The 11,661-nt window shown below is 36.7% G+C and overlaps 1 protein-coding gene across 1 annotated transcript; it reads right to left on the reverse strand.

Moving 5' to 3' along the window:
- Positions 1–1,298: 1,298 nt before the first annotated feature.
- Positions 1,299–2,228, reverse strand: LOC140523583 (putative olfactory receptor 2W6). Its single transcript, XM_072638394.1, has one exon. It carries the CDS (start codon positions 2,226–2,228, stop codon positions 1,299–1,301), a length of 930 nt encoding a protein of 309 aa, XP_072494495.1.
- Between the last annotated feature and the right edge of the window lie 9,433 nt (positions 2,229–11,661).

Consider the following 11,661-nt stretch of genomic DNA (forward strand, 5'->3'; position numbering starts at 1 on the left):
TTTTCTTGACAAAGATACTGAAGTGGTTTACTATTTCCTTTTCCAATGGCAAATGGAAGTTAAATGACTTGTCCAAGGTAACACAGCTAGAAAGTTTGAGGTTAGATTTGAACTCAGGTCTTCCTGATTCAAAATTCAGCACTCTATCCATTGTGCCACTTAGCTGCCCCCAGTTATGTTCTATGCCTAAAAATCACCTTGGAAATACAGAACAAATTAACTTCTCTGATGTCTTTATGTGTCTATGTACTTCTTTCCATTCATTTTGTTTCTCTCAGTTAAAGATAGGCTCTTTGAGCTTATGGGATATTTTATTTGCTTTTCTTTGTACATCTTTCAATGACTGTGTGGTTAGTGCTTAATATTTGCTTGTTGGTATATAAAATAGATGTCTTTCTACTATTCATCCTTCCGATAGCTCTCTATTTAGGAAAGTTTCATATGAAGTATTGGTTGACTAGTCAGGGGACTTGCTTACCTCTTTCCTTTCATATTCTATATAATCTTGTCTTAATTTTCCTCCTAGACAGTAATCTCTATGAGGAAAGGGACCATGTCTTTTTTAAACTCTGCCTCTTCTTAGTGCTCTACATGCAGTTGGTACTCAGTTAATCTTTTCTGAATGAATATTGATAAATGAAAACATGTAGATGTATACATATTCATTATATATATATATATACATATATATATATATTCATTTTCATTCAGTGTCATTAAATGTTTTCTTCCAGCCCTATATATGTTTATCTACTCCACTAATTAGCCAGTTTCTATTACCAATTAGAGTCCATAGTCCAAAAACAACTAAGCGTCAAACACAACTAAGTACTTAAATAAATGTCTTCATAATGATGACAATGATAGTGTTGCTAATTATTAAACTGGCTATGATGTTGATGGTGGTTCTATTACCATTAAGGACAAATAATAAACCTAATGAAAGAATCATCAGCATTATATCTACAATGATTAACAGAAATGATAATTTAGAAATGTATTCACAGAGATTGGGTGGGAGACGAAAGAGTAAGGGGCCACTAACTTAAACGTGGTGACATTTCATAATTGGGATTGGGGTAGAGGTGCCAAAGGTTTCTTTTTGGAAGGGTTAGATGATTTCTAAGAAAATACTTAACCATTCCAGAATATTAGGTAAAATTTCCGGGAGCTGAGAAATAAAATATAGTAACACCTTGATACCAGAAAAAGGACAAAAATGCTGTGTGTCCCCATGAATCATCAGATCACTGCTTTTAGGAGGCAGTTCTATCTTTTCTTACATATCCTGTGTATCTTTATGCCTGCTCTTTCCCCATTACTTTTCTTACTGCTTTCTTCACATCCTTATTCCTCAGGGTGTAGATCAGAGGGTTAAGCGTGGGAGCTAGAATTGTATAGAGCACTGCAAGGGTTTTACCTTGGTCCTGAGAGTAATTGTTTTTGGGCTGTAGATACACAAACATAATGGTCCCATAAAAAAGTGACACTACTAGAAGATGTGATGTACAAGTACCAAAGGCCTTCTTTCTTCCTTCAGCTGAACGGATCTTCACCACTGCCCGAGCAATGCACCCATATGAAGTTAAGATGATGGAGACAGGCATGGCAAGGATGATAAGACGGGCAATGAACATCTTAGACTCTGTTGGGCCAGTGTCCACACAGGAAAGTTTGACAATGACTAGTAGCTCACAAAAGAAATGGTCCACTCTGTAGTTGCCACAACGAGGTAACACCATGGCCAGTGATGACTGTAGAAGGGAGTTGGCAAAGCCACCAGTCCAAGAAGCAGCTCCTAGGAGGTGGCAGAGGTGTGGATGCATGATCATAGCATAGCGTAAGGGCCAACAGACAGCTACATAACGATCAACAGCCATCACAGCAAGAAGCACACACTCAGTGGAGCCAAGAGCCAAGGCCACCCAGTACTGGACCATACATCCAGAGTAGCTGATCTTTTTGCTCCCTCCCCAGATGTTCACCAGCATCTGGGGGACAATGCTAGTGGTGAAGCAAAGGTCTAGAAAGGAAAGGTTTCTGAGGAAAAAGTACATGGGAGTGTGGAGCCTGGAGTCTAGAAGAGAGAGTAGAATGATGGCAGTGTTACCCCCAAGAGTTATAGTATAGAACAAGGAGACAAAGAGTGAGAGAACCAGTTCCAATTCAGGTCGTTCAGAGAAACCTACTAAGATGAAATCACCTGAACTGTCGTTGGCTGTTTCCATCCACTTTTTGCACCCTGTCCTTTGTGAAAATTCCAGAATATCTGAAAGGTGAGATAGGAGTAAGGTGAATAAATGTTCTAATGAAAATAAGGAAAATAGGAAAAAAAATCAGACAGTTAGTTTTGTCAAGCATAGAAATAGAAATCAAGTCATCAGCAATCATTTTTAAGTGCCTACTATGTACTGGTCTACTAAGCCCAAGGGATACAAAAAAGCATAAAAAATAGTCACTGCTCTCAATGAGCTTGCAATCTAATGGGGGAGATGACATTTAAATAACAATGAAGAAGTTATAAATGAGTTAAACTGGATATATTAACACATGAAACATTATAATTAAAAGGTATAGGGAAAAGTTTCTTAGTGGGACTTCAGTTAGTATTGTAAGGAAGCCAGGAACACCAAGAGATGGATTTGAGGAGAGAGAGAATTGTAGGCATGGAAGACAGCCAGTGAAAATGCCTGGAGTTGGCAGATGGCGTGTCTTATGCAAGAAAGGAAAAAGAACGTGTCAGAGCATCACAGAGTATAAGAGTGGGATAGAAAGGGAATAAAAAGAGTGGAAAGATAAGAAGAAGCCAGGTCATGAAGGGTTTTATATGCCAAAATAATTATATTTGATTCTGTGACAAGAAGGGACCACTAGAGTCTATGGAGCAGAAGGGTGACATGGTCAAATCTGTCCTGTAGGAATATCACTTTGATGCCTTAGTGGAGGATGAACTGGAGGGAAGAGATACTTGCTATAGGGAGACCAACGAGAAAAAGTATTGAAATAGTCCAGGAGAGAATGGAATTCCTATTAGATATGTTATAAAGGTAGAATTGACAGGACTTGGCAACAGATTGGATAGGGGGAGTAGATAAAGAACACATTAGGTAGTAGGCCCTCCTGTAGAGCAAAGGTTGTTTCTGTTTTTTCATTGTATACCAACCCAGTGTCAACTGAGCAAAAAGACCCATAAGAAACTAAATATGGAACTAAAATTGGGTGGTAAGTCTAAGATAAATTGCTTTATTATCATAATTTCATCACTCTTCATTTCCCTATCATTGCTTCAGATAAACCAGAAATACTACATTATCAGGATACCCATAACTCCTATGAATTTCCCAAATTCTTCTTCAAATTTATTTCAATGTCATTCCTTTCATGCTTTCTATCTTTCAGCCAAATTGACTGTTTCCTAACTCAACATTCTATCTCCTATCTTAATGCCTTTGCACAGGATGTCTGCTATGTTTGGACCACATCCACTCTCTCCTTTAGAATTTCTAGCTTCTTGGGAGTCAAAGCACACTTGGCAGACAAAAAGCAACTCAACTGAGTTCCCCTCAAAAATTCTACAAGAGTTTTAAATAATGCCTCAAAATCGTACCCCAAGAGTGGCAGAAACCACAAAAGGACAGAGTGAAACAATTTTCCAGGCCAAGACAATTTAAAAGTTTATCAGGAAAGGTCTATGGCACTGGAGTGAGAGGGGAGCTAGTTAAACGTAGACCAAGTCCTAGCAAGCCAGGAGCAGACCTTAGGATTGAATGAATTAGCAGCTGCAGTGACTGCTTCCAGAACTCTCAGCCTACAAATGGTAAAGGGGTTGAACAATTGGTCAGAAGGAGATTGTAAGGGGCTCTTGGTTGGCATTGGGGGCAGGACTCTGGTGCTTAGCCCATACTCAGATCTAGGTCACAGTCCTGGTTTGTAGTCACAGGCCAAGGAGGAGCACTAACTTGTGGCCACTGGGGAGCTGGGATCCTGATAACAGTTCCAGGGTAGGAAAGAGTGCTTGTGGTCACTTACAGACCATTGCATAGTACAGTATGAGTAGAAAACACACATTTCTCCCTAGATCATGTCACCTTGGAAAAACTGAAAACTTACAGGTCCCTTAGAAGTATTTCTGAAAACAGCTGCATAAAACTGGAGCTTGAGACAGTGTGTCCTCCACCCTGGAAGCAGAGCTTCACTTTAACAAAGAATTAAAAGTCAAGAAAATAAGCATACAACAGAAAATAATCTAACTATAGAAAGCCACTATGGTGACAGCAAAGTCAAAATTCCTACGTCCAAATCCTCCAAAAAAAAAAATGAAATGGTTTTGAGTCATGGAAGAGCTCAAAAAGGATGTTAAAAATCAAGTAAGAGAAGTAGAAGAAAAAATGGGAAGAGAAATGGGAGTGATGCAAAAAAAAAAAAAAAACATGAAAAAAGTTAATACCTTGGTAAAGGAGACACAAAAAATAAACCTTAAAGAAAATAGCACCTTAAAAACCAGACTAGGACAAATAGTACAAAAAGGTGCAAACATCCAAGGAGGAGAAGAATGCTTGGTAAAGCAGAATTAGCCAAAAGGAAAACATATATATATACAGAAATTCATTGAAAAGAATCCCTTTAACAGTAGACTCAGTCACATGGAACAACAGGCACAAAAATTCATTGAAGAAAAGAACGCATTAAAAAATATAATTGGACAAATGGACGAAGAGGTACAAAAGCTCACTGAAGAAAATAATTCCTTAAAAATTAGAACTGAGCAAGTGGAAGCTAATGACTTTATGAGACATGAAGAAGCAATAAAACAAAATTAAAAAAATGAAAAGCTAGAAGACAATGTGAAATATCTTATTAGAAACTTGGAAAACACATTCAGAAGAGATAATTAAAAAATTATTGGATTTCTTGAAAGCCATGATGAAAAAGGATCCTAGGCATCATCTTTCAAGAAATTATTGTGGAGAGGATTCTGGGAAGATGGTGGAGTAGACCTGAAAATCTCAAGCTTTCCAGATTTCCCCACTACAAACAAGATAAAATAGTGCTTCATGGTGAATGTAGATCAGTAATAACAAAGAAGAGTTGGGGCAGAACAGTGGTCCTCCTGGGACAACTGGAGAAGGTCTGAAGAAAAATCCCAGGACCTAGGTTTGGTCAATGTGAAGAGTAACCCTGGGGTGTGAACTCTGGGGCTAGCTGGTTTGGGAGGTAAACTCAGCCCCAATCACAGGAGTTTTTTACTCTTGGTCAGTGTGGGGAGTTGGGTGTCTAAGACTGGGAATACTGAGGGAACCTCTGCTGAAAAAGAACACCAGGCCCAAGTGTGCTGCAGAGACTTGGCCCTGGGCAGGAATTAACCAGCATATATCCCCATGAATGCAGAAGCAGTGGGGCAGGATGCTGCTGGCTGTGGACACCTCAGGAAAGTGGAGTTCTTGGTTTTGGCTCCAGACCAGAGGGGCGGGCTGAAGGAGAACCTGAGGCCAGAAGCACCATCCCTTAGGACTAGAAGTGATTACAACAAGTTACTATAAACAAAAAAATAAGTAGGCAAAAGAAAAAGATACTATGGGAATACAGAAGACTGGGCTTCATTTTTAGAGGAAGATACTGAAGTAAAAAAGGCTCTCCTACTCAAAATAAACCTTCTCAAAAAGACTTCATAGAAGAGCTTAAAAAAAAAAAAACCCTTTAAAAATCAAATGAGAGAGATTGAGGAAAAATTAAAAAAACACATTTCAAGAGAAACAAGAAGATTATGAAGTGAAAGTAAAGCAAATAGAAAAGGAGATCCAGAATCTTAAGGAAGAAAAACACTCTTTGAAAACTGGAATTGGGCAAGAAGAAACTAATGAAGTTATGAGACCAAGAAATAATATAACAATCCAAAAAGAGTTAAAAAATAGAAGAGAATGTGAAACATCTCATAAGAAAAACAACTGATGTGGAGAAGAGATAAAGAAGAGAACACGTAAGACTATCTGAAAAGACTATCAGAGTATCTGAAAGCAATAATCAAAAAAGAATGTTGATATAATAATGTAAGAAATAAATAAATTGTCCTGAAGAATTAGAACAAGAGGGAAAGTAGAAATAGAAAAAGAAATCACTGATCACTACGTGAAAGAGATCTTACAAGGAAAATCTATAGGAATATCATAGTCAAATTCTGAAACTCCAAGATGAAGGAGAAAATATTGTGAGAAACAAGAAAAAAACAATTTAAATATGGTGGTGTCACAATTAGAATCACACAAGGCCTAACAGTGGTGATACTAAAAGACTGGACGTCTTGAAACACTATATATTGAAGAGCAAAAGATCTGGGTTGGTACTGAAAATATACCCAGAAAAGTTAAGCAGAATCCCGAATGAGAAAAAAAAAGAATATTCAATGAATTGTCAGACTTTTATCATTTTGTTTAAAAGAAACCACAACCTGAACTTAATAGAGTATTTGACATGCAAGGTCCAAGAAAAATAGAAGATACATATGAAAAACTGATTACAAGGGACTCAATAAGGACAGACTGTTTACTTTTTATATGAATGAATGTAAAACATATGTCTAAGACTGTTATTAGGTTGAAGTAGACCTGAGTATGATATGACTCTAAAAACCAAAATGCGTTAGGAAAAGATCAAAACAGTAAAACCCATACAAAATTACTTGCCTTCTCAATGAGGGGTTTGGAGATGAAGGGAGAGAATTTGGAATTCGGTTTTAAAAACAAATGTTGATAATTGTTTTCACATGCAATTGGGACAAAATAAAATATTTAACTGTTTTAAAAATGATTTCTAGTTTTTTTCAAGTTTAGATGCCACTTCATTTATCTCTAGTCAATATTCTCCCTTTCCTCAAATAACCTCATATTTGCTTCTCTATGAACATATTATATTACTCAGAATGTAAGGTTTTTGATAGAAGGGGATTTTTTTTGTCTTTATATTCCTAGCACCTGGCCCAGTAGTGGTATAAAGTAGATTTTTCATAAATACTTCTTGAATTGAACTGGATTCACTATCACATGACCTTGAACTCAATAAAGTTGTCTTCTCAATACAATTATCTCAATACCCTTTTGATTTGAAAAGAATTATATGAGTTCTGGTTGCTTTATTTTCTTATTGGTTGGTAAACTTCTGTAGAGCAAAACCGTATTGATTTTTAAAAATATGAGCAGTAGAATACTAAAACCAGTGGTTACTCTATTGGTACTCAGTAAATTAAATAGTCCACTCCCAAATAGCCCACTTTCTTTCTGGCTGTTTAAATATTTTCTGGGGCAGTCTCACTCTTGTGAGAACTTTCTCACTAAAAATAGAATTCTTAAGGAAGATCAAGTTTTAGGTAAAGTTTAAAGGATGGATGGGATAGGTGGGTGAAAAGGATAGGAGTCACAGGTTGTTTCAGGAAGAAAACCCACAGAAAATGTGGAAGTAAAGACAGGCAGAAAGGGAGAAAATTGAGATGTGAAAGTGGTAATAATTACAATAGATTTGGAGTGGTATAATTCCATTATACTAAAACTAGGCTATTGTGGTGTATGTGTGTGTGTGTGCACAAGTGCTCATATGTGTATGTTTAATGTAGGTTCATGAGGAAGAAATGATAAAGAAAGCATTCTAGTACTGGTAATCCATACAATATGGTTCTGTTTATTGCTGTAGTACTATACATATGGCATGAATAAGGGTGAGGTAGCAGAGTGACATGTGGAAAAAAGGGAAAATCCAATAAGGTCATTTTTAGAGTCCTGTACTTCAAGTTAGAAGTCCAACAGGATCTGGAGTCAAGAAAATCTTGTCTGATGCCTCTTTTATTAGATTGAATTCTTGTGCCAATTTTTCCCCCCAGTTATGCAACTCTGGGAAAATCATGAACCTCCCTATGCCTCAGTGTCTTGGTTTTTCAAAATGAGGGATTTGAATTAAAAGCTCCTAAGCTTTCATGTGGCTCAAAATATATGATTTCTAATCTCCTGGATCTATAAATACTTAATAAGAGGACTGGGAGCCAAGTTATCTACTTCATTTTTCAGCTTTGTGCTATGGCTTTAAGCAATTCTCAAAAATTTATATCTTTTGTTTCTACATCATTTTCATTTCTGAATCTATTTCTACCTTATCTGAAACAAAGAATAAAATTAACTGGAATAAAGAGGAGTATTTCACAAATGAAGATAATAGTTAGGTTTTCAGAGAAACATAGAAAAATGGAGCAGACAAAGCAGAAATGATGAACACACTAGATGATCAGTAACTAACTAGTAACTAATAAACTGATCACCTTTTGGGCTAATAGATTTTGTGAAAATGAGGTCAATGTTAAGAGTGTGTTTTAATTAGTTTACTAAAATATTGAGTATGATCTTTTTATGGTACAGTAAGCCACTCATTATAAGTTGCTATCAATGTGCTGAAGGACAAGGAAGACAATTTTATAGGATGAAAAGGCATAGATGAGTAGGAACCTGCACTGTTGAAGGGGGTATTCTTATTGATGAAATCTCAGGTCTATTAAAGCATTGTAGCTTTCCATGACTCTCTTTGATGTCTATGAGTAAGCCATATTCTGAATATAACCTCACAAACTTAAGGGGAATATGATAAGAAAATGTAAATGTTTCAACATCATTGACGATGCTTTCTGGAAGCAGGTAAGGTAATAATTGTATATCTGGGGTAGGAATAAAACCCATATCTTTAGAATCATACTTTAAAATGAAAAGCAAGTTCTTTTTGTCCTTCAGAAAATTCTGCTTTAATGCCTTTATCACTGCGTGGAAGTGACCTGGGTTCTTGAAGGTTATACCAATGCAGCACCTGATCTGATGGGTTCTATCAAACTAAGATGTTTCCAAGAATAGGCTGGGTGAGAGACTTTATTTATTACTATAGGACTAGTCTAGCTAGAGTTAGGGAGGCACATCACCAGAAAGTTGTTCAGAAGGAGAAATGAACAAATCTATCTAGTAAGAATAGAAGGATCATAGGAAGTCTTCACACATTAAATAATAGATTCATCGAAATGTGTTTGTTTACACTTGAAATAGTTTCTAGTAGCATGAAAATTTAAGGAAACTTTTTTTTTTTTTTTGCTAAGACCTATATGGAACTGTTGTCAGTTCCTTTCTACATTGATGAGATGTCTCTGATAGATTAATTGAAAATGAAGAAATAAAACCTACCTTTAGACACACCTTTGAGTTGCAAATGTTTGTGTCCCAGAACTTCAGATACTCCTTTGAACTTCCTCTGAATCTGTCCAAATTTTATGATACTACTTTGATACAGGAAGTAAAATCAGCTTCTAGGGAGGTGAAGAGAGAACAGTTTCCCTAGTTCAAATCTAGGTCTATGTGGTCCTCCATAGCATCAGAAAATAAGATCACAGCCTAATCTGCCCAACACAACATCATCTCTCCTATTTTAGAAGACTCTCTTTGAATCTATGTCAAAAATCAGGGAGGTGAAGAAAGAGAAACCAATTTGACATTGATCATAGCTACATTCTTTTACAGTCTCTGCTTCTTATGTTTTATGCTTCTATTTTTGAGAGGCAGTGTGGTATAATGGATGGAGTACTGGCCTCAGAAGTAGTTTATCTTGAGTTTCAGTCTCACTTCTAACAAGTACACTTTGTGACCACTGACAACAGCTTTTTCATCCTCTGACTTGAAAGTTGACTTGCTTGAACAGAGAGCTTCCTTACTGGGAGCTCCCTACACTGATACAATTACATGTCTAAATGAAAAAAAAATAATAATATAGTTTTTGATGCTGCCCATTTTGCCTTATTCTGCCTTTAGAAATGAAGACTAGTGAAAAAAATCACCTCTTTGAAATTACTCCTTCCCCTTATTGTTCATTCATCCTTCGTTGCCGAAGAAGACCATGCCATCAGAGAAATAATGACATGACTTGCATTTGACTTTGTTTTGTGTGAGAGAGGGCTGTGCAGGTCACCAGCCTCACCTCCTCCAGAGCCATCTGAATCCAGTGACTAGATATTCATCAGGATATCTGGAGATGATCCAGGATGAAGTAATTGGGGTTAAGTGACTTGCCCAAGGTCACACAGCTAGTGAGGGTCAAGAGTCTGAGGTGAGATCTGAACTCAGGTCTGCGTGACTACTGCACTGGTACTCTATCCTCTGCACTACCTAGCTGCCCCTCTTTCCCCTTATACAAGAAAGAACAGGTCTTTCCTTTCTGATAGTCCTTTTTAAAAAGACCACCAGTTATGAGCAGAGGGAAGACTATAACAATACATTTCCTCAGTTATGTTTAGCTTGTTTCTAGCCTTAATGCATTATCAGATTTTCAATCTATGCTGAGAGCCACCTCTGAGGGGGAGTCCAGAGACAACGAAATCTTTGATTCTGTCTAGTAACTAGGAATTCCTTGTTCTGCTTTAAAGGCTTACAGCCATGGGGAAGGATAACTTTTATGGATATCCAAGGACAAAGGAAGTGCAATTCTACGAGTGTCAATTCCATCAGCAGCCTCTTGAAGATTTTCTCTGCAGAACTCCTCTGGGTTAAAGTTCCCACAGTGATCAATTAGCATGGAACACCAAGGAGCCCTAGGGGAAAATGAGGAAATATGAGACTAATGTCCCTGAAGTCATAGCTGATGTCTCCCTTTTCACAGAACTATCTGAGCCTTAGAATGGTATTTTAATTTCTTGGTATAACCAATTTCAAGACAATCTTTCATTAAACAAAACTTATTAAGTAATATGCACTTAGCACCTCAAGTATGCAGAGACCTAAAGTAGGTATTAGAAGTCATTTAATCTACCCTCAGAAAGTTTTGTGGTAACTGATAAATAATAACAGTCTTTGCTGGTACACATGAAAGAGCTTAAATATATATTTAAATTTTATATTATATATATATGTGTATATAGCAACTAATTAAAGATTTTGGATAAAAAATTATAATTTGCGACAGCAGAGTCAGAGGAAAATGTAATATACACAGAAGGAAAAGGAGATTCGGAAACAAATAAAATGATTTTCTTATTTTCACATTGTAGTCTTTGCATCCTTTCTCCTTTTCTCTTAACCTTACTTCCTATTTTCTCTTCCGCATTCACCCTAATACTAGACTTTCCATTCTTACTTCATATCTCAAGCATGAACCTCATCTATGTACACTGTATTGAGTCCAGGTACATAAATCAAGTCAAGGAGAAAGTTCCTATAAATGGTGACATGCTCCAGATACTCCTGTCTGTACGTAAAATTTTACTGATTTTATCAAATGTTGGGGAACCTCCTGGGTGGGATCTATAATCATTTAAAATATTTTAGCTTAACTATCCACATAGGGAAACCCAAATGGATATAGAATACATGTTGCATACTGTGTGGAGATGGAGAAACTATCTACAGAACTTGTTCATCAGTATGTGTATCGTGTATGATACCATAGAAGGACGCTGAGTTGAATGCCAACAAAACAGGAAAGGAGTGGAGTTTATTGCTTTTGAGAAACGTGAAATTTTTTAGTGACTGAAACTAGGGTCTATCTTTCTATTATTTTTATTTGTGTGTTTGTTGTTTAGCTTACCAGTCACTTCTATTTGTCTGCTCTTAATTTGTATTGAAGTCTTGTCTTTTTTTTCACAGTAATTAATTTCTG

Source organism: Notamacropus eugenii, chromosome 2 (genome assembly GCF_028372415.1).
Source record: "Notamacropus eugenii isolate mMacEug1 chromosome 2, mMacEug1.pri_v2, whole genome shotgun sequence".
NCBI classification, from domain to species: domain Eukaryota; kingdom Metazoa; phylum Chordata; class Mammalia; order Diprotodontia; family Macropodidae; genus Notamacropus; species Notamacropus eugenii.